Genomic DNA, 23,446 nt, shown 5'->3' on the forward strand with positions numbered 1-23,446 from the left:
AACACACCTAACTTTTGGGGCCTCTTCTATGAAAGGGGCGCTGTGCTGCCTGGGGCATTTGACCAGCCCTTTGCTATGTTCAACCCCACACGGTCGTGCTTTGAATATTAACGTCACTCTACAATTGAGAAATAGGTGGCTCAGAGGGGGCGGTCCCTTGCCAAAGGCCACATGCTGGTGCATCACACCTCACTGGCACCCTCCCCGTCACTGGGGGCCACGGCTCCTTCTGACCTCTGGAACTGAAGCTCAGAGAGGCCACATGAGTCGCCCAGGGTCACACATGGAGTCAGTGGGATGCTGAGGCCGGGCTCCCTGCCTCCTCCTCTGCCCCTGCCACCCTGGTGAGCCGGTGATGGTGGTAATTTAACTAGAACACCTTTTGTCACCAGCCTCACCCACCCCACTGGCCGGACCCCACCTTCCACGCCAGCGCGGGGGACAGGTGGGGACGGCCAGGGACCTTGAAGAGTGCCCGAGACGCGCAGGCGCAGTGCAGCAAGCGAACCGGGCGCACGTGGCAGCCACGTGGGCGTGGCTGGGCGTGGCTGGGCGGGGGTGGTGGCTGTTTCGAGGCAAGTCAGGGTCTAACCTGCGTCAGCTTCCCCTCCCAGAGACGGGGGCGTGCCCTAAAGGCGGGATATGGGTCAAGAAAGCCGGGGGGCCACCTGGGAAAGGGGAGTGTCCCCTACACCGGCCCTCCGCTCAGGTATTTGCCGAAGCTCATCGGGGCAGCGCCGATGTCCGGCAGATGTGCCGTTGTCGCACGGTTGCTCTGCGCGAGTGGTGGGGACAGGTGAGGCCGGGCGCCAGCTCCGGGGGGCCACCAGCCTGGGCAGCTTGCTCTATGGGCTGTGGGCCGGCGACAGCTGCCTGGAGAGGGGATCCCAGTGCCCCAGGGAGACGCTTAGAGACGGGGAGGGGGGCAGCTCTGCCCGGGGCTGGACGGCATGGAGGATCCTGCCCCCCGCCCCACTCCTTCCCCCAGCGTGAAGTCCCGGCAGCTGGGGTGTGGGATCCAAGGCTGCACCTAAGTTCCAGGGCCAAATGGGCCACATTTGGGGCTTGGCGGGGGTTTTATCTTTTGTGCATAGCGCAGCAGTTAAGAGCTCAGATTCTGAGTCGGAGCCCGTGTTCTATCTTAGCTGCTTTTCCATTCTCCATCCTCAGCTGTGTGACTTGGGGCAAATGACTGCCCCTCTCTGGGCCTCACTAGCCTGGTCTGTGACACAGGAATGTGCACCTGTATCACGTGCACCTGCACAGGTGTGAGGACTAAATACCATTTAGCGCCGAGCCTGATGACCCGTCTGCCTACAGTAGTGGGCTGTTGGTAATTGTAGCAATGACAGTAATATTGTCCTTGTCACCTGCACTGTTTCTCCAATGTGTAATCAAAGGTGACTGTACAAATAAAGGGCAGGGGGGCTGCATGCCAGAATGGCGAAGCTGGAGGGCCCTTTGAGATCAGCTGGCTCGGCTCCCAGGGAGAAGGTGCCCCGCCAGAGCACCCAGGGAGCAGGTGCCAGGACTAGAACCCCAGCCCAGCCTGGTGTGCCACGTGCCCCCACCTGCCCTGCACGCAGACTGGCCCTGCAGAGGACAAGGAGGCTTCCCAGGAGAAGAGGCGGGTCCCCAGCCCTGATCTCCAAGTGAGAGGGGCCTGGCCTGGGGGTGGCTCTGATCTCCCTTCCTTCCCCGTCTCCAGATGCCCCAGTGTGGGTGGGCCTGGGCTCCCCACACACCACGTTGGTGCTGAGGTGGCCGCAGTCGTGGCCCCTGGGACAGGTCCTAAACCTGGCTGTAGACCCTGCCGCCCCGCCCCCTCCGGGACCCACACGGCGCCTTTGTCTCCTTGAATTCCAGCTCTGCGGCAGGCTGGGGACGGACTGGTGCAGGGCCACCCAGAGAAGCAATGGCAGGATTCGAACCCACATCCATCTGGGCCTGCTGGGCTCGCCTGCCTCCGGGGGCCGCCCTGGGCTTCAGTCCTGCATGAGGGGGAGGCCGGGGGAGAGGCTGGAGTGGTGGAGGCCGCCTGGTGCAGGGCGGGCGTGGGCTGGATGCCGTCCTGGGGCTGGTCTCTGATCTGTGTCCCTGTCTGGACCGCGGAGACAGTGGTATGACATCCCTGAGAGGGCTGCTGAGACTCGATTACGGAGGTCAGAAAAGCTCTTGTCGACGTCTGGTTTAGGACTGCTCCCGGAGGCCCAGCTCCTCACCCAGCAGGACGCCCGCCCCTGCCCTCCAGGGTGTGTAGGTTGGTTGAGCAGCTCAGGAGGGCTGGGCCTGCCCTGGACAGGCCCCTTGCTCTCGGAGCTGCATTTCCTCCCGGGCTCCGGGCCTGGCCGGAGAGAGGTGGAGGCCCCACCACAGGGTGCATCCAGGGTGTTCCCTCTGTTCCCGCTTCTGCCCTGGACCTCACCACGCCAGGCACCCGGACAGGGCTCTGTGCATGGCAGGGGAGGCCCACGTAACTGCCCAGATGTCAGGCCAGTGGGCCAGGGGAGGAGGTGGGGACAGGATGTGAGGACGAGTCCGTGCTATGGGGTTTGAGCTTTCCACAGACCTATTGTGTGCCTTCTGTGTGTACTTCACATCTCTGAGCGTCACTTTCTCCTCTCAACCCCCCGCTACCTTGCAAGGGGTGGCGAGGCTCCACTGAGACATGGTGTCGATGAGATGCCCAGCACACAGCAAGGGCCTGATAAATGCTGAGCACCCTGGGAGGGGTTGGGGGTGGGGGTGGTCTCCTGCAAATCCCCAGGCACCTGGGCAGGGGGTGGGTGTGTGCTGGGACTGGCCGGGGAGATGCCACTGCTCAGCCACTCTGGCCTGTCCCCAGCCATGCTGCCAAGCTTGGAGTGTGCCAGGCACAGAGGAAGAGCTGGGAAGGAATTTAGTGATGCCGGGCCCCCCCACCCCCAACCCCTCTGCACCATTCGGGGGACCAGCCAGAGGGGCCCGGGTTTGGTTCCCAAAAGAGCTGGAGGAGTGACTAACACGCCCAGCCGGGTGGCGCTGGCCACTGCACACCCGCGGGGAGGACGACGGAAAGAGCAAGACCCAGAGCTGCCAACGAGCCCACAGCCGAGGCACCGCCTGTTTGCCTTTTTTTTCTTTCTCTTCGTTTTTAAAACAATATAGTGCAGACTGCACTTCTCACAGTAGAATATAATGGTCAATTTTAGTATAAAAAAAAACATTCTCAGAGATTTGTAAATGCACTTAGTGCTTGAACAGGCCTTGGAGAAAGATACAGTACCGCTTCCGGAGCGCCAGAGGGGCCGGGACTCGGGGGCTCAGTGGGGGGACCCTGCCTGCCTTCCCGCGCGTCGAGGGTGTGGGATGGGCCTTCGGGCGGCTCGCAGGAAAGGAGTTAGATGGGGTCTCCCAAGTAAACCCAGTAGATTGCCTCCTCACTGGCTCCTAGGAGAACCCCTGAAGAAGGAAGGGTAGGGTCCCTCGGATGGGGTCTAGGATGGCAGGCCCATTGTTAGCCCCTGTGGTGCCTTTGTGCGAATAGGAAAGTGGCACCCCTTCCTCAGGATTCGGAAAATTGCCATAATAAATATACAAGTCTAGGATGCAAGTGGTGTCTCCTTGGACGAGGTGCCCTTGTGCAGTGCACAGTCTGCACAACTGTGCCCAGCAGCCCTGTTAGATGTACTAGAGGGAAGGAGGAAGGTGGTAGTCCAGGGTTTGGAGAACGGGGATGGGGGTGCGATTTTTCTGTGTTGGGATGGAATGGGGGGAGGGGAAGGAGAGTCTGGAGGAGGAGGAGCAGGGGGACTGCAGGTCCCTGGAGCCTCAAATAGAGTTGTCTTCACCCAGATTGGCCAGTGGGGGACACTGTGAGCCCAGTGATGTCCTATAGGCCCCCCCCCCCCCACACCTCCTCCCACATCCCCCCACCCCCGCCTGAGCCCCTCTCCTGGAGAGCCACAAAGAATGATTCCTGTTTCTAAGTGGTTTCTCTCTCGCGGCCTCTGCCAGCTCGGATGAAGGGAGGCGTGGACATCAGTGGCTGCCCCGGGGCCTCCCTGTGTCCTGGGGCAGCTGATGAGGGGGAGGGGCCTTGGTGAGCCAGGTCGCCTTGCCCCTCCCTGACGAGTGGCCGCATGGCAGCGGCTGGCCTGGCTTCCCTGCGGGCATCAGTGGGCACCCGGACTCGGGGCAGGGCTGGGTGCCCCTTGTGCCGCCCACCCTGTTCTGTGGCCTGCCCCTCCTCAGCACCCGGTCCATCTGTCCGTCGGGCAGGCCTTATCTGTAGACGGGCAGGCGGATGTGGGCGTGCTGGTGGTCGAGCAGCCGGGGCACGGCCACCGCCTCGTAGCCCTTGCCCAGCATCTGCTCCTTGATGCAGGCCGGCCGGATGTCACTGATGAGACACTCCAACGACTGCAGGCTGCTGCTGAGCACCGCCGTGTTGCACATGCCCTTGCTGGGCAGGCCTGAGAGGGCCTCTGCGGGGGGCCCCGCCAGCTCCCGGGCCGCCCCGGGCCCCAGCTCGGTGACCGCCACTGCCGCCGCCGCGGGGTTGTAGCAGTCGCTGGTGGGAGTCACCAGCACGCTGTTCCAGGGGGCGGTGAAGTACTGGCCCACAGTGAAGCTGGCGGGCAGCCCCACGCCACAGTTGAGGGGCGACCCGCTGGCCCGCTCGTACGCCCGCCCCCCGCAGGCCTCGGGGGACTTGCTGGCCACCGTGCCCCCGCTGTAGGCCCGAAGCGGCTGGGGCGGCGGTGGGGGCGGCTTCTGCGGCCACAGCAGGTAATCCAGGCCACCGTCCGCGTACCCTGCAGGCTTGGTGGCGCCGGCCAACGTCAAGGCCGGTGTGCTGCCCTGGCCCAGCTCGGGGCCCTTCCGGCAGTCAGGCAGGCCGCCGGGGGCCGCGTAGGCCATGCTGGGGAAGCTGGGCACCGGGCCGTGCTTGGCCGGGCTGGGGTGGGGGATGGCCACGCCCTGGCAGGCGGGGGGCACGGCGCCCGGGGCCTGGCACTGCTGGTTGAGCTGGTAGAGGAGGCTGTGGATGGAGGGCAGGTTGGAGGGTGGCAGGGGCAGGCCGCGGCCGGGCAGGGGGATGACCGAGGCGGCGGGGGCGGCCGCGGGCAGGCCGGGTGGCGGGGCGGGCGCCTCAGGCGGCTTGGGGTAGGCCAGCGGCCCCAGCGTGCTGGGTGCGGGGTAGGGCGCGATGCCCACCTGCACGGCGGCCGGCGACAGCTTGGTCCGCTTGCCCTCGGCGCTCTTGAGCACGCTCTTGGCGGGCCCAGCGGGCGCGGACACCCCAGAGGCGGAGACGGCGGCCTTGACGATGGCCAGCAGGCCCTGGTAGCCGGCGCTGTGCTGCGGGTAGGGGCTGTAGCGCTGGCCGCTGGTGTCATAGCCGTTGACGGTGCGGCTGAGATGCTTGTGCTGGGGCACACGGATGTTGGTGGGAAAGATCTTGATGGAGAGCGGGCTGTTGGCCACCTTCTCGGCGTAGGCGTCCAGCTCGGCCGGGCTCGGGTAGCGGGAGGAATGCATGGAGCTGGCCACTGTCTCGCCTGCGGGGACAAGCAAGGAGAGGGAAGCACAGGTGAGAGCCAGCCCTGCGACCCAGGGACCCCGGAGGCCACACCCCCACTGCTCCCCAGGACTCGCCCTTCCCTCGCCTGTTTCTCTGTTCATTCATTTGCTCCTTCATTCATTCCTTCTCTGTTTTTAAGCTTTGGATGAAGGAGTAGAGGACAGAAGGAACCACGCATGTCATGAGCTTGCTGAACTGTCACAGACAGAACACACTCACGTGACCCTAAGCCTAGGGACGGGACAATGCCTGTGCCCCTCCAGTGCAGTGACGGCTCTCCTGCTCTGACACCCTGGACTCGTTGTGTCTGGACGTGGTGAGATGGGCCCGTGCAGTGCACACTCATTTGTGTCGGGCCTCTGTCTCTCGAGGTTATGTCTTGAGATTGATCCAGGTGGCCGTGGGGGGTGGCGGTCCGTTCTTTCTCGCTGCTGTGTGGTGTTCGTGTGACTGTGTCACTATTTACTCATCCTGCCTGCTGTTGATGGCCTTGGGGTCACTTCCAGCACGGGGCTCATCGGAATAGTGCTACGGCCCCCGGTTCACGGATTCAGTGCGTTCTCTTGGGAATATGCCCAGGGGCAGAATTGCTGGGATGCGGGAGGGAAGAATGTTCAGTTTCAGGGGAAAATGCCCAAGAGACTGTGCCAGGCTGCCCTCCCCACGGCGGAGCACAGGAGTCCTGGGGGCTGCACACCCTCTAGGGCACTCTGTACGGCTGTCTTTCATTTTCAACTGCTCTGGGGGGTGTTCATTCCTTCCACCCCCTCACTTTCCTCTCGGTGCCTCCCTTCCCTCATCTGTAAAATGGGCTGATGATGACCTGCGACCTCCTGGGATGGTTAAGCGTTGCTGTGTGAACAGGGCCCAGCACGGGGCCTGGCGCAGAGGAGGAGGTGAAGCGGGAGCCGCTGCTGTTGGCTTCCATCCCCACCCTCAGGTTCCCTGGTTCCATGGCCAGGCGGGTGAGGAGGGGTTCCGCCCCCACTGGCTGCCCATCCCCTCCTTGAGCCTGCTGTCCCCTGTACGACCAGCGTGGTGGCCGCTGCCTTTTCTGTAAGCTGTCAGCTGAAGGGTGTACTCTGTGACAGGCTGGCTGTCCCCAATGCCAGTGGGCACAACTGGTCCTTGTCCAGGGGAGGCGGGTTGCCGTTGGGCAGACCCCCTTCTCCCATCCAGAGCCCCTCCCTGGTCCTGAGATGCTCCTCAGTGCTGCGCAGGACCCTCCCTGGGGCGGGGAAGGGAGCCGGGCCCTATGTGAGGCAGATGGAAAGACCCTGGCTTTGGAGCTGGCAGGCCTGGTGGATCCTGCCTGGTGGGGGGGCTGTGTGGCCCTGGGCAAGCTGTTTGTCTGGCTGAGCCTCAGTCTCCCCACCTGTGGAATGGGGATAATGATGGTGCCAGGTCTGTGGAGTGGCCTCAAGGACTGACTGTGCCAAGGGGCCCACCAGTGACTGTGCCAGGGGGGCTGGGGGGGGGGGGTTTCACCACGCTGAGCCTCAGTGGCCTCCTCTGTAAAATGGGGTTACACTGCAGCTAACACTACCTCCCAGGGTGGCTGTGAGTTACCGAGTCCTGTGGTGGAGCCCGTTAGCAGAAGGGGGTGCTCGCTAAGTGTGTTAATACCCTCCCCATCTGCCAGGGACAAGGGCCTTCCTGGGAGGGGAAGGGGCTCCTCCACAGGCGGGCCTAGTGTTGTCTGGGACAGAAGGCAGACCCCACCCCCTGCCAGGCCTCCCCACCAACTGGAAGGCCACGTTCCACATCCCATCCTTGCAGAGCCTCACCCACGACCCCTGTGGGCTCACAGCCAGTCGGAGCCCAATGCTGCTGTGATGGGAGGTGCAGGCGGCGTGGAGACACAAGGGAGCCTCACCCGGTGGGTGGGCGTCAGAGACGGCCTTCCAGAAGAAGCAGGCTCCCAGCAAAGGATAAGGAGAGAAGCATACTGCAGGCAGAAGAAACGGCGCGGGCAAAGGGCCGGGGGTGAGGAGGCACGTCCGGGCGGGAGGTGTAACTAACTGAGAGTAAGAGCAGAAGCCCGAGCAGACAGGTGGAGGAGAGAAGATGGGGAGCAGTGGTTCCAGAGGCGGGGGGCCCGAGCGAGCCAGAGATGCTCAGGGGTCCTGCCCCAGGACACACTGGCCGTGTCTGGAGAGGAGTTTGGTTGTCACAATGTGGGGAAGGGCCTAGGATGCTGCTAAACATCCTACGATGCCCAGGGCAGCCCCTGCCCCAAAGAACGGTCTGGCCCCAGTGTCAGCAGTGCTGCAGCCACGGGAGTGATGAGGCAGGCAGGGCAGGCGGGGCAGGGGTGGTGTTAGAAAGGTCACTCCCCTTTGCCCTCAGGGGCAGGGATGTGCCAGAGCTGGGCAGGGCAGCAGGCAGGAAGGGGTGGGCACCCAGTCCACTCCACCCCTGCGGCCTAACCTGGGCCTGGCAGGGGAAGCCGAGGCTGGGCCGGCCACGGGTCCCCATCCGGACCCTGCCTGGGGCAGCCCACTCCTGCGTGGCCTCAGATAAACCCAGTGTGGAGAATGGAAATGTCACTTTGGCCAACGGGGGAATCTTTCTCCGAGACTGGATTTAAACTACATTATACAAGCAATTTCATGGGCACTTAGCGCCGCTCGGAGAGGCCCGCAAAAAAGGGGCCAGCTCTTCATTTACCAGTCATAAATCAGCAGTTGCTATAATGAGCACAAAAATGTCACTTTTATGCAATTTTACAGATGAACAAAACTGGTGAAATTAACTGTGGTAACCTACTGTAGTCAGCAAAAGCGGCTGCCGGGAGGAAAAAAAAATGATATCTGTATATATTTTTGTTCCTCTTAAACTCTCTTCCCAAGCAAGTTTCTGCCATTGTGGTGTGAAAACTCATTTGTCCTCACCATTATACTTTCATTTGGAGTTTATCTTGAGTATCCAATGAGCCACCAACTGTGAAAATGATTAAATCTACAAAATCTATCTAATGGATGGAATAAATTAGGTGTTTAAAACCTTAAGAAGAAGAAGAAAAAGCAATGCCTGTTACTAGTTCCCACTCATTGAAAGAAGGGGCCCCCGATGGGTGAGCAGGGCACAGGGAGGGTGGGCTGGTCCTCCAGCTTTCGTGGGAGCTGATGGGGGTGCCCTAACACAGGTGAGCGCTTGGTACGTGCCAGGCTCTGTGCCGACAGCTTTGCTCCTGTGGTCTGGAGCCGTAACAGCTCTGAGAGGTGGGAAGTGGTCCCCATTTTGCAGATAAGAAAGCAGACAAGTTATGGCAGGCGGCCTCCAAGATCTGCCACGCCCCCCACCCCAAGGAGTCTGACCTCCTGGTAGTCACGCCCTACTGTGGTCCTCTCACTCCAGACACGGCTGTGTGACCTATGAGATACTGTGGAAGTGAAGGAGCGAGGCCATAAAAGGCACCGTGGCTTCCTCCTCCCTCATTCTCTCCTGGATCACTTGCCGTGGGGGAAGCAGCTGCCACGTGAGGACACCGGAGCAGCCACGGGGAGCCCCACGTGGAGACGAACCAGGGCCTCCTGCCAACAGCCATGTGAGCCTTCTTGGAAGCAGGTCCTCTGGCCCCGGTCAAGCCTTCAGATGGCTGCAGCCCCTGTCGACATCTGACTATAACTTGTAAGAGACACAGGGCAGAGCTACCCAGCTAAGCCGCCCCTGAATTCCTGATCCACAGAACCCGCAAGAGAGAATGCATGACTACTGATGTTTGAAGCCACCACATTCTGGAGCCACTTGTTACACAGCAGTAGATAACTAACACGGGCCCCCATTTTACAGATGAGGACACGGGAGCTCAGAGCTTCTGAGACCACACAACCGAGAGGGGCAGAGCTGGCATCTGGACGTGGTCTGCCTGCCTTGGAGGTCACCTTCACCCCACCTGTACCCCGAGGCAGGCCCCGGATGAAGCCGGGAGAGTCCCCCTTCTTCCACAGAATTAGGAGACGACAGTCCTGAGGAGGGACCATAATGTCAGCCTGGCGGCTCAGAGAGGCCTCAGGGCCAGGCAGCTCTCACCCTGCCCTCGGCTTTGCCTTGCCCCTGGAGCCCAGGTGTCACCTGGACACGGGCTGGATGCTCCCCAGTGTTTTGAACATGAGTGCCTTTAGGTGGGCGTGGGCCTGCAGGTCACCGGAGTCCCTTGTCTCAAACCTGGCCTGCTCGCTGTGCCACTGTGGCCCTTGTGGGCCTTAGAGTTTGCAACCCCTGCTTTACGCCTTGTTCCTGAGGGGCTTTCTCCTGAGCCACCCTGGGTGTCAGGACAACGAGGCTGTGGCCAGACAGACCCGTCCAGCCTGGGAACCCCCATCCACTGCCGGTCGGGACGCTTGGGAGAATTTGTCCTGTGAGGAACTAAGCCGGACAGACAGCCCTGTGGAAAGCTGCCTTTTGGAAGCCTCCTTCCAGCCCCGCATCCACCAGATGCTTCCCGAGCCCCTCATATGCCAGGCCCTGTACCGGGCCTTGGCGATGCCGCAGCAGTCAGAGCAGACCAAGTCCCTGCCCTCGGGGAGCGCGAGCACAGTCAACAGTGTGTAACGTGTCAGGCAGCAGCAAGCCCCACGTGCAGGAAGGAAGCGGGGTAGTGGGTTTAAAACATGTCCACTGATTCTGACAGTCCTCCCACAAAGAGTGGAGTCTAATTCTCCTTCGCTTGAACGTGAACTAGTTTAGCGACTTGATTCTACTGAATATAACGCGGAGGTGGTGCTGTGTCACCTTCGTGGTTGGGCTGTAGAAGGCAGTATGGCTTCTGCCTGGAATCCAGGTAGGTCTGTGTGTGTGTGCGTGTGTGTGTGTGTGTGTGTGTGTGTGTGTGTGTGTGTGTGTCTCTCTCTGTCCATCTCTGAGACCCGGCCACCGTGTTCTGAGGAAGCCCAGGCCCCATGGAGGGGCCGTGTGTGGCTATTTCGGCCAACAGCCAGCATCAACCACCCGATGTGTGAGGAGCAGCTTGGGTCTCCCAGCAGATGCACCCCACCTCCACCCCCCAAACGACATCATGGAGCAGAGACACCATCCCCGTCTCTTTTCCCAAGTATATTAAATGGCTGTTTGACACCATCGAGTTTTGGGGTAATTTGGCACACGGCCATAGTCCCTGGGACAGTGGGGTATGAGGGGCCAAGAGTGACAGGGTGGCGGGGCGCCTGGTTTGGACATGGTGGTTAGTGAAGAAGAATTCCCTGATAAAGTGGCTTTGAGAAGAGAGCGGAAGGAGGTGAGGGGGTGAGCCACGTGGATGTTGATGAAAGCGCGACCTCGGCAGTGGGGACAGCAGGCACAAGGGCCAGGGGCAGTGGGCAAGGCGAGTCTGGGGAAGCAGAGGCAGCAGGGGAGGGTCGTAGAAGATGGACCCGGGACGTGGGGGGCACGCAGTGCAAACGGGCTGGGCCTTGGGGGCCACTGTGAGGACCTGGGCCTCACTCCGCATTGGGTGGTGGGGAGCAGAGGACAGAGGTGCCCTGACGCAGGCCTTCACAGGACCCCTCAGGCTCCTGCGGAGAAAACAGGCAGGAAAAGGGGCATCAGGAGGGAAGTGTCCTGGGAGCAGCCCAACTGGCTCATGAGACAGAGCACCCAGGAGGCCCCCAGCAGAAATGCCCCAGCTGGGCATGAAAACTTAGGGGATGTGGGTGGGATGTGGCTCATGGGCCACCAGGTTGAGAGCTCTGGTGGCAGAGAAGGATTTATGAGCCAGGATTTGAGCCCTGGTCCTCTGTCCCCTGGGCCCCAGCTCTCAATCCCGGGGCACCACAGACGCCGTGTGTGGGCCGGTTCTCTGAAGCTGACGCGCCTTCCCCCGCTAACCAAAATCCCCAGGTCCTTTAAAGTGCAGCTTGAATGATGCCTCCTTGTGCTGATGGCCTGGACACCCCGCTCATCTGGTCTGTCCCCGTCTGCCTCCTCCGCCCCACAGGCGGTGGGAAGTGCCCCGTCTCTGGGGCCCCCCAAGTACCTGACCCAGAGTGGTGAATCTGGGGTTGGGTGGAATGGTGCATGCAGTGCCTGGCACAGAGTGGTGTCTGAGTCGTATGCTGGGAGAATGATGTAAGAGGGGTTGCTTACATCCCCCCACTCTGCTGCCTCTGACCCTCCAGCTCTCAGCCGAGATGCATGCCGCCCCCCGCCATCCAAGCAGCCTCCCCTCACGTTCTGCCCCAGGACTCCCATGCTGTAGCTGTCTGTCGACATGTCTCCTGGGCTAAATTTGGAGGCCCTGAGGGCAAACCCTGCTCCTTCTCACCACCCTATGCCTAAAAGAACACATGGAGCCACAGCAGGTGCTTGGGGCGCATCACATGAGTGACAGTGCAGAGCCTGGCGCATCCCCTGTTCCGAGGCCCTCGAGAGGCGAGGCGCCGGGGAGCTGCCAGACAGAAGCGGGACTCCCGTGTGCGCAGAGACAAAGGCGCCCGCCCTGTGAACTGGGCTGCTCTTGCCCCTGCTCTGCCTGCCCGCCGTGGCCCCCATTAAAGCCTTGTCGGGAAATTTAAAAGGCTGGCTGGAAGTGCTGGGAGCCGCCGCTGCCATTAAGTGAATGTTATGGGCCTTTTACAGGTGCGTTAAGTAGACGTGGTTATTAACGAGTATATTAAGCCAATTAAAAGCTGCTCTTTGAGTGGGGTTTAATGTCGCTACAGGGAGACAGGGGAGTGGGACTCGGCAGGGGCCTTTCAGAAGCCGTGAGGAGGGGGAGGGAGCGGGAGAGGGAGGGGGTGCGGGCTCTGCTGTAGAGACGGTGGAGAGGTGAGACACTTGGACTCCGGCTGGAGTCGGGGCAGGCGGTTTGACACCCAGCTTTGCCACTTGCTGTGGGTGACCTCGGGCAGCCACTGAACGTGAGCCTCAGTTTCTCATCTGTAAGGGAATGAAGGGGTGCACATGGCCCGGGCTGCTGAAGTCCTCGTGATCCTCTGTACCGTAAGGCATGTGGTACTTGCTCCTGGAGGGGGCAGGTGGAGGTGGGGATGGTGGTGGATGGGGCAGGGCCAGGACGCCAGCCCAGAATTCCTGCTCCTACACTCCAGGGCTCTCTGGGGGACCCCAGGCATCTACAGTGGATATATGCCAGACCCTCCAGGTACTGTCCAGAGGAACGCGGGTTCCTACGGATCCACCGGACACCCCCCTGGAGAAGTTGTTTCCTCGGTGGACCCCAGATTTTTTGACTGTGAGATGGAGGTAACTGTAGCTTTCCCATACGAGGGGCGGGAGGATTAAAGATGTGCCAGGCACACAGTGGGTGTTGAGCAAACGCCATCTCTTTCTCACGCTGTCACAGGTTTTGTCTATTGCCTCTTAAGGCTCTGGAAGTCACAGTGCGCATTATCTGTGCTGAAATGGGGGAAGGAGAGGAATCCAGGACAGAAGGGGTTCCCGGACATGGGGCCTGGCCTCAGCCCCCAGGCAGGAGCAGCACACATCTGCATTCCCCTTTGCTGCTGACACTCTGCCCTTGGAGGTGGCAGCCTCCTGAATGCTCAATTAATGTGACACTAATTAGCTGGTGGCACCGGCAGAATCCCTAATGAGGCTGCCCGGGGGGGGCGGGGGAAGCGGCGGGCCAGGGCAGACGCAGCTGTTCTCGGCCCGGGCTGGGAGAGCTGTGTGGAGGTTCAGGGTGGTTGGCAACCTGACCTGCCCTCAGCCCCAGCCCTCTGACCTCGTGGCAGCGGAGGGCATCTGAGGTCAGACCCGGCTGTGAATCCAGGTGCCCCAGGACCAGCTAGGGGACCTCAGAGACGTGACCACAGCTCCCTGGCCTCCATTTTCCCTAAGGGGACGAGGGAAGAGTAAATAAGAGGATGATGTCAGAGGCTTGATGCATACCGGGTGCTCAAAAAGGCTGGCTGCCTGCCTTCCAGCACATTCTGGGCCTGACTGGGCTGTTCAGGGCAGTGGTTATCGCTGGGCACTGCACAAGGATCCTCTCTTATTCTCTAACCACGTACATGCACACACACCTGTGTGAGCTCACAGACATGCTCCGAAGCTTGGGGCCACACGTGAGCCACACATTCCCAGACACTCAGGGATGTCCTGCACATACAGAGATGGGCAGGTGCTCACAGGCACATGTGTGTATCCACACGCGCCTTCCACACCTCCTGAGCCCCGGCTAGAGCCCTGGAGTGGCCGACAAGGTCCCTGTAGGTGGAGCTTGGAGCACTTTAATCCCTCCCCAGACTGACTTTCCTGCCCCTTGCTTGCACCTCAGTTTCCCTTACCTGCTCTCTGACCGGGCTCTGTCTTCGGGAGCCCACTCCCCCCTCTCTCCCTGTAGCCAGGCCCCTGGCTGTGTCTGTGTCCCCGTCTCACCCCACTACATTGCTGCCTGTCTCTGTCTTCATGGCGGCTGTCTCTGCCCTTGGAACTGCTGCCTCATCTCTCCCTCCTTTTGGCAGTGTACGTACCTACTCCCGTCTGTCTCCATCCACATCTGCGTTGGTCTGACTCATCCGCTCCTTCCCTCCTCACTCCAGTCTCGTCTCCAGCGCTCACTCCCGGCCTCACCCCCTCCCGCCCACCCCCGGCTCCCTGCCCATCCCCGTTGCAGTCTTTCTGTAGCCTGTGGAGAAAGGTTCTCTGTGGCTCTCTCTTTGGGACACTGGTCCATTATAAGTGCTTCAGACACCCTCTCTCAATTTTTGGCTTGTTCTGACATTTTTTAACAGTGTATTTTGCTGAGCCTCAGTTTTTAATTTTAATGTGGTCCGACCTGTTTCCTTTGTGCTTTTTTTCTCTCAGTTTGGAAATCTTTCCCGTCTTGAGGACGATATTCTCTGTCATTTTCTTCAAAGAATGGTATGGTTTTGCTTTCCACGGTATTAGATTTTTAGTCTGGCTGGAAGTCCCTTTTGTGTATGGTGTGAGGTAAGGCTCCAGGGCCATTTATTCCACATGGACGGCCAGTTGTCCCAGGGCTGCATGTCCATCCCCAGGGATCTGCAAGGCCTGCGCTGTCTTAGGTTGAGCTCACATCTGTGTCAATTCATTTCCAGATGCTCGGCTCTACCCCCTGGGCCCCTCTGACCCTGTGCTGATCCCACCATCTCAGCCTGAAGCCCCGGCAGTGCTAGCCCCTCCCCCACCCTTATTCTTCTTTGTCAAGGGCACCTCGGCTATTCTTGACCCTTTGTTCTTTATCAGTTTCAAAGTCAGCTTTTCAAGGTGTACACACCCACAGATGGTAAGGATGTAGGGATTGAACTGAATTGAATTTTTTCCATATTGAATCTGTCCATAACCTATATCTAAGTTTATTTAGGTCTTTAAAAAAGTATCATTGAATAAACTTATAGACAATCCCTAGATAGATACAAACTACCAAAACTGACTTAAGAAGAAATAGAAAATCTGAATAGACCTGTAACAAGTAAAGAGATGGAATTAGTAATCAAAACAGTATCCACAAAGAAATGCCCAGGCCTAGAGGGTGAATTCTACCAATCATGTAAAGAACTAATGGGAATTTTTCACAAACTCTTCTGAAAAAAGGGAACAGGAGAGAACACTTGCAAACTAATTCCGTGACGCTAGTATTACTCTGATAGCAAAACGAAAGACACCACAAAATAACTACAGCCTAATATGCCTTATGAATGGACATGCAAAAAATCAACAAAATACTAGCAAACTGAATCTAGCAACATGTAAAAAGCGTTATCCACCACGACCAAGTGGGACCTATCCCAGGAATGCAGGGTGAATGTCCAAAACTCAATTAATGTCATACAGCATATTGAGAGAATAAAGGGCCATCACATGGTGATCTCAATAGACACAGAAATTGGACTATCTGACATAATCCAAGGTCCCTTCATGATAAAGACCTCAGCAAACTAGGATAGAAGGGAACTTCCTTAACCCGATAAAGAATATCTAGGAAAAACCTGCAGCTAATGTCATATTTAATGGTAAGAGACTGAAAACTTTCCCTTTAAAATCAGAAAAAGACACGGATGTCCACACTTGCCACTTCTATTCAACATTGTACTGAAGATTCTAGCCAGGGCAATTAGACAAGAAAAAGAAAGAAAAGGCGTTCACGCTAAAGAACAAGAAGTAAAACTCTCTCTATTCACAAATGACATAATCTTGCACATGGAAAATCCTATGAAATCCACTAAAAAACCATTAGAATAAACAAGTTCAGCAAAGCTGCAGGATACAAGATCAACATACAAAACTTCAATTGTGAACAATCCAAAATGAAATCGAGGAAACAATTCTATATACAATCGCATCAAAAAGGACAAAATACTTAGAAATAAATTTAACAGAAGAAGAGCAAAACTTATAATCTGAAAACTACAAAATGTTGTTGAAAGAAACTGAAGAAAGTTTAAATAAATAAAAAGACATCTCATGTTTACGGATTGGAAGATGAAATATCAAGATGGCAAAACTCCCTAAATTGATCTACAGATCCAACACAATCTCTGTCAAAATGCCAGATGGCTTCCTTGCACAAAGTGACAAGCTGATCCTAAAATTCATGGGGCCCAGAAGAGTGAAAACAATCTTGAAAAAGAAAGACAAAGTTGGAGGACTCACATTTTCTGATTTCACTACTTATTACAAAACTACAGTAATCAAGACAGTGTGGTACTGGCATGAGGACAGACATACAGATCAACAGAGCAGAACTGAAAATCCACAAATAAACCCTCACATTTGTGGTCAATTGTGGTCAATTGATTTTTGCCAAGGGAGCCAAAACGATTCAATAGAGAAGGATTGGTCTCTTCAACAAATGGTGCTGGGGCAAGATAACCACATGCAAAAGGATGAAGTTGGGCCCCTCCCTCACACCATACACAAAAATTAAGTCAAGATGGATCGCAGTCCTGATCTAAGAGCTAAAACTAGAAAACTCTTAGAAGAAAACAAAGGAATAAATTTTCGTGACCTAGGATTAAGCAAAGCCTTCTTAGATTCAACACCAAAAGTCTAAGCGACAAAAGAAATTTTGAATTCATCAAAATTAAAACGTTTTGTGCTTGAAAGGACACCATAAAGAAAGTGAAAAAGACGACCCTAGAACAGGAGAAAATATTTGCAATCATGTATCTGATAAGGGACTTATATATACAGAACTTTTACAACTTAGTAATAAAAAGACAATCCAATTAAAAAATGGGCAAAAGAGCAGGATAGACATTTCTTCAAAGAAGATAGGCAAAGGCTAAGAAACCATAAAAAGATGCTCAACATCCTTAGCCGTTAGGGAAATGCAAATGAAAACCATGAGATACCACTTTATATCCACTAGCATGGCTATAATTAAAAAGACAGATGGTTAAGTGTTGGTGAGGATGTGGAGAAACTGGAACCCTCACACTGCTGGTGGGAATGTAAAATGACACAGCTACTTTGAAACAGTCTGGCAGTTCCTAAAAAAATTAAGCACACAGTTACCATGTGACCCAGCGATTCCACTCCTAGGTATATATGCAAGAGAAATGAAAACAGGGGCTGGCCCTGTAGCCAAGTGGTTAAGTTTGCACGCTCTGCTTCGGCGGCCCAGGGTTTCGCCAGTTTGAATCCTGGGCACGGACACGGCACCGCTCATCAAGCCATGCTGAGGCGGCATCCCACATGCCACAACTAGAAGGACCTACAACTAAAATAGAGAACTATGTACCAGAGGGCTTTGGGAGAAAAAGGAAAAATAAAAAAATCTTTAAGAGAAATGAAAACATATGTTCACACAAAAACTTGTACATGAATGTTCATAGCAGCATTCTTCACAATAGTCCAAAATGTGGCAACAACCCAAATGTCCATCAACTGATAAATGGTAAATAAAACACGGCATATCCATACAATGGAATGTTACTTGGCAATAGCAAGTACTAACATGTGGGGCTGGCCCCGTGGCCGAGTGGTTAAGTTCACGTGCCCTGCTGCAGGCGGCCCAGTGTTTCGTTGTTTCGAATCCTGTGTGTGGACATAGCACTGCTCATCAAACCATGCTGAGGCAGCATCCCATATGCCACAACTAGAAGGACCCACAACGAAGAATAGACAACTATGTACCGGGGGACTTTGGGGAGAAAAAGGAAAAAATAAAATCTTTAAAAAAAAAAAAAAAGTACTGACGTGATACTTCATGGATGAACCTTGAAAACATTATACTAAGTGAAAAAAGCCAGACACAAAAGGCCACATATTGTATGATTCCATTTACATATAAGAAACGTCCAGAATAGGTCTATCTATAGAGACAGAAAGTAGTTCCGTGGTTGCTTAGGGCTGTGAGGAAATGGGGACTGACCACTCATGGATACGGGGTTTCTTTTTGGGGTGATGAGAAAATGTTCTGGAATTTGATGGTGGTGATGATTACACAACTCTGAATTTATGCTAAAAAAAGTACTGACTAGTACACTTGGATGGGTAAATTGTATGGCATGTGAATTGTATGGTACCTGTTAATGTACACATAAAGCTGTTACCAAAGAAATTGTAACAGTATCTTTTTTGTAAAATGCATTTCCCAACTCTTTGTTGTTGGCTAGAGCAGGAGCCAGCCAAATCCGGCCCACTGCCTGCGTTTGTAAATAAAGTTTTATTGGAACACAGCCATGCCCATTCATTTCCGTGAGTCTGTGGCAGTTTTCGCGTGACAGTGCAGCAGAGATGAGTAGTTGGAATCGAGAATGTAGAGTCTGCAGGGCCAAAAATATCAGCTCTTTACAGAAAAAGTCTGCCAACTTCCGTTGGACAGGAATATAATTGCATTTGTATGTTGATCTTATATCCGCAATCTTGCTGAAGTCTTATTCTCTTGGGGTTTCTCTGCAGCTAGTTTCACTTCTTGCTCACCCTCAGAACTTGTTATTTATTTTCCCGGTCTTACTGAGCTGGCCAGGACCTCTGGACGGGGGCAAAGGCCGCGATGCAGATTCTATCAGCCTTGGGTGGGTTTGCTGTGGACTGTGCTTGGATGCCCTGTAACAGATGAAGGAAGCTGCTTGCCTTCCTAGTTTCCTAAGAGCTTATTTTTATTTAAGTCACAGAAGGGGGCTAACTGTCCGGCCCTCGCCTGCCCTGCCGTCTCCGAGCCTCTGTCCTCTCCCAGGCTGGGCTCCCCCGGCAGGGGCGGCACCGGACCCTGCTTCCACCCCCAGGCTGCACTCAGCAACAGCTACGTAATTGAATCTGCTGTGCGGCCAGAGGTTTGTCTTTAATTTTATTGGAATTTTAAATTGCTTTGTTTCTTCCGTATTTTATTAGTGTCAGTGGAAGCAGCTGCACCTGCAGGAATACTCACTAGGCTGGCTGAGGCAGTGGCTCCAGCCTTCGGGTGGGGGTGGGGGGGCGGTCGGGGTTGTTGGCAGAGGGTGGGGGAGGGGTGGGAGCTGGGGAGAAGGGCCGCTCCCGGATCTCCTTAGGTTAGCAAGCCCTTCGAAGCGTCTGGTCCATGAAGATGAGAGCGATGGGCCTGAGAATCTCCTGTCCCCTCATGGGTATGGGTGTGGGGGCAGGTAAAGGGTTTGAGTCTCCTCCCAGGCCCTGGGGGGTTCTCTCCTTCTGTTCTTACCCCCATGTCACAGTGGAGGAAACTGAGGCCCATAGAGGGCTGATCACTCACTCGCCCAAGACCACATACATGCCCCACTCAGGGCACAGCCAGGATTTGACCCCCCGATCATCTTGGTCCCAAAGCCTCAGGGTCCGGCAGAGCAAGGGCGAAAGCCCATGTCAGTCTCCGGGACAACTGCCACAGTGCCCCGCCCCCCGTGGTGCCTCTCTGGGGCTCTCTGCACAGCCTGTACTTTCAGCGGCATGTGACTCAAAGTTTATGTATCAACACCATGATGAGGAAATCAAATATTTATTAGCAGGGAAGGTCCTGAGCAGCTGAGAAAAACAGGTTTCTGTCCCAGGGGTGGGCAGGTCCTGTCTGGGACCCAGGGACTCTGGCCAGCTGGGAGCAGCCCACGATCTGAGGCCTGAGACAGGGGAAGGAGAATGGTCTTTCCTCCCCCCCACATCTTTTTTCCTTTGTTTTGTTCCAGGTCACTTTCTCCAGTCACCTGGAACAGGCTACAACAGCCAGCCACCCAGGCTCCTGGACACACAGCCACCCGTGCCCCCAGCCCCACCGCCTGCCTGACCTCAGGTTCCAGAGAGGTGAACTGCAGTAATTTCTGGTTTACTGGCCATGTTTTGGGCATAAGTGGTGGCCAGTCCTCAGTACAGCCCTGTGTCGTCAGGCTGCTGTGATCCGCTTTTACAGGAAGAGGACGGAGGGGGTCTCAGACTGGGCCACATCTTCTCCTTACTGGGCTCCTGACATATCATGGCAGACGGTCAGTGCTGGATGGCTTCTTAGGTCCGTCTAATCTGACCCCTTGCTTTGCAGAAGGGGAGCACAGGCCCAAAGAGGCCCATCGACTTGCCCAAGGTCATGTTGTACGTGGCCCAGTCGAGACCTTTCTCCCTTGGTGAGAAATGCAGCAGAGCACAAGGCCTGGTCACAGAGCTCAAGGCCAGCCCTTCCTGTCTCGGTTCTGCCTTGGGGCTACAGGGACCAGAGGGTCAGTTCAGGGCCTGATCACCCAAGACTCATGCCCAGGAGGAAAGGGCAGGAGCCGCCCCTGCCAAGTGTCCAGGCCTTGACCGGCAGCAGGGCACCCAATTCAATTTGCTTATCTCCCTCCCTTCCTGCCTCCCTCTTTCCTGTGCTCTTCAATTATAGGCAGAGTCAGTGTCTTTTCCAATAAGTGCAGAGATGTCAAAGGGTCTGAGTGGGCAGGGTAAGCAGGACATCCTTAGTGGCCTTCTGCACTCTCTAGTTTCGGCCTTGGAGTAGGAAGGAACGGCCAGCCCAGGTCCTTGGGCCAAGCCGCTGCCTCCAGCCAGCTGGTCAGCAACAATCAAAGGTTAAAATGCACAGACCCTCTGAGCCAACAAGTCCATCCTGGAAGAATTTTTTTGCAGATACAAACATGTATAAAGATGTTCGTTACAGCACTGTTCAGAATCGCAAGAGACTAGAAACAATGTAAACGTCCATCAACACGGGGGTAAATATATTACCATTCTTTGTCCATGAGATAGAATACAGGGCAGCTGTTAGAAAGAAGGAGGGCATTCTTTCAGTCTGATGGGGAATAAGCTCCAAGATATATTGGTAAGAAAAAAAAAGGAAAAAAGGCAAGGAGCTTAGAAGAGTGTAGGGGTGCAAATGTTTATGTACAGGGTATTTACTGCCTCTCACACATGCGCCTATTTTTCAGGAGAGGATTTAAGAAACTGCTAACGCTGGTTTCCTCTGGGAAGGAGAGTTATTTTTCACTGTAAGTTCTTATGCTTTCTGAATTGTGTGTCATGGACAATCCATTCAGTGAAGTACTTAATTTTGTAAAAGAGAATGAGATGTTCTCCCTGGAGGTCACATAAAGGAGTGAAGGGGACTGTGCAAGGAGAACATTTTTCCTTGAAACCAAAGGCCTTTCCAAATTATCTGTCACTGTTCTATTTTTGATAATGCAAATATTTCTCTAAACCCCCATCTCTGAAAGAAAATCATCAGAGGACCTTCAGTTTTGAGGATGTTGATATAACATCTTAGGGCCCCCTTCTCTTTCCGGAAATACTCTGAAAGCAACATGGAATAAAAACACAAATTCCATTTTTGGCAAAACTAGGAGACAGCTAAACCCCTAAAACAAAACAACAACAAACAACAACAACAACAAAAACCCCAGGTATATAGGCTGCCCAAAGCAGCAGAGATCAAGTAGGGGTGAGGGAGGGAGGAAGCAGAGAGAGGGTGCCACAGCTGTAGATTGGAGAAAGAGCCAGCAGTGTACACTTCCCAGATGGGAGGGACACACCCTGAGGTACAAAATCTAAACCCCTTCTTTGCAGCAGTGAAACCAAGCCTGCAGCAGCTGGTGACAGAGGTTCCCTAGATCCCCCTGGCTCCAAAGAGCAAAGGAGGTGGGGCTAAATAAGAAATCCTGCAGACACGCCATATTTGTAGGAACCTGTCTATCTCTGAGGCAACGGGAGGGAAATAGTTGGGCTGGGAAAAACTCACCTCCTCCACAGGCAAGCAATCAAAACTGACCCCGCATAGGACCCAATCCAAATGTGTAAGAAAAATAAAGGGAAGGCAAAACGTAAGCAAAGTAATGGTTGGCAAAAAACACTTCCCGTCAGAATAATGTGGCCACAGAAGAGATGAAGATTATGGCCAACTATTTCCTTGGTGAAGGAAAAAACATAGTAAGTAAGTGTTTGTATAAAGCAAAACCACAAAGCAGATATACAAGAGTAGGGGGGGAAACCTCATCATAAAACTAAAAGAGGAAATGGAATGAGAACAAGGCAAAAAAAGGAAGGTGCAGAAAACACAGGAAGAAAAGTGAGCAAAATGAAAAGAAAGTAAGGAGTTAGAAAGGCTTGATCAGAAGAGGGAACAGAGGGAAGACAGGTGAAAGACAGCCAGTCTGTGCCTAACTGGAGTCCCCAAAAGAAGGAAAACTGAAATGATAGAAGCCTTGAATCTACCTGTCGAGAGGCCACGGTGCCGTGTTCCAGGAAAAATAGACGTGAACAGTCAACCCCAAGACACCTGCTAGTGAAGTAATGAGATGAAAGATATGGAAAGATCAAAATGAAATATAAATGAGGGAAAATCAGGCTTCAACTTCTCCATGGCAACATTCAACGTTGGAAGAGAATAGAACAAAGTCTGTAAAAACCTTCAAGGGAACGAAGTGACCCAGGGATTATTTTTCACTTATTCAAGTAGAAAGGTGACAGACAGACCATTCTGTACATGTGGGAACTCCAGGAGTGTTGTTCACAGGAGGCCTTAAGCCGCAGACTAGAGGGCCAACTTCAGATGACGGGAAGGTAAGACAAAAGAACTGGTGGTGAGCACTGACCCTATTTATCCAGGAGACGAGATGGAAACCACTGTGGGACTGTGGTGATGGAACCAGATGCTGACATTACAAGCCCTGGGAATAGAGTCATGGTGTCTCTAACAGCAGAAGGGAGCGGGAGAGAAGAGAGAGGGACAGTGGTGTAGGTACATGATGTCCTCACCTTCAGTAGCTGGGATCAAAAGCTATCATCTAAAGCTGATGCCAGGTAATAGAGGTTTAAAAGTACCAAATGAACTCCAAGAAGGTGTTGTAGAGAGAAAAAGGAGGTGCGCTGATTTCATCATTTTGTTCAGCATATGGAAAGTTATAGATACTGTTCTAAAGAAATAGAATACTAGGGTATTATTTAAAGTTATACCACTAGAACAAAACACCAGGCTTCCTCATGATTGCAGAGAACACAGATCACAGAGAGAAACACTTTCCAAAGCAATTAAAACAAAGCACAAAATGATTGAACTAAGACCAGACCTCTGTCATATCAATAAATGTAAATGGACGAAACTCTCCTATTAAAATTTTTTTTAAAGGCATTCAGTTCGGATCACAAAGCTTAAGCCAACTCTGTAGTCATGATGAGTCATGTCTAAGGAGAGTAATTCAGAAAGGTTGAAATAAAAGAGTTGGCAAAAGTTTCAAGAAAAATGTGAATTAAAAAAGCAGAGATTACCATCTTAACAGATAAAATTGAATCTGCCCCAAAAGTATTCAATATGGCAAAGGAGGATGCAATTCACTGTGAAAATTTAAGGTATGATCTATGTGTTAAATAACATGGCATCACCATTTATAAGGCCAAAGCTATAGGTGCTACAAGAAGAAATGGACTGGAACACATCAGCAGGAGGCATCGAATTCATTTCTCTGTCCATGACAGGTAAGCAAGGTACAGAAGACCTAACTAACATAATCAGTGGGGCAGGTATAATTGATCTACACCAAACTC

General features: G+C 54.4%; 1 protein-coding gene across 6 annotated transcripts in view; it reads right to left on the bottom strand.

Moving 5' to 3' along the window:
- Nucleotides 1-3,073: 3,073 nt before the first annotated feature.
- The window catches only part of FAM222A (family with sequence similarity 222 member A), a 55,338-nt gene continuing 34,965 nt past the window's right edge, over nt 3,074-23,446 (bottom strand). For 5 of the 6 annotated variants that reach the window (XM_046640482.1, XM_046640483.1, XM_046640481.1 and 2 more), the window contains exon 3: nt 3,074-5,543. In XM_046640482.1, the coding sequence (XP_046496438.1) occupies nt 4,264-5,543 (1,280 nt within the window). In that variant the 3' untranslated portion in view covers nt 3,074-4,263. Of the gene's footprint in view, nt 5,544-5,908; nt 6,299-23,446 lie in introns of those variants that run through there. The other variant, XM_046640485.1, reaches the window with a different exon arrangement.

This window comes from Equus quagga, chromosome 15 (genome assembly GCF_021613505.1).
Source record: "Equus quagga isolate Etosha38 chromosome 15, UCLA_HA_Equagga_1.0, whole genome shotgun sequence".
In the NCBI taxonomy this organism is placed as follows: domain Eukaryota; kingdom Metazoa; phylum Chordata; class Mammalia; order Perissodactyla; family Equidae; genus Equus; species Equus quagga.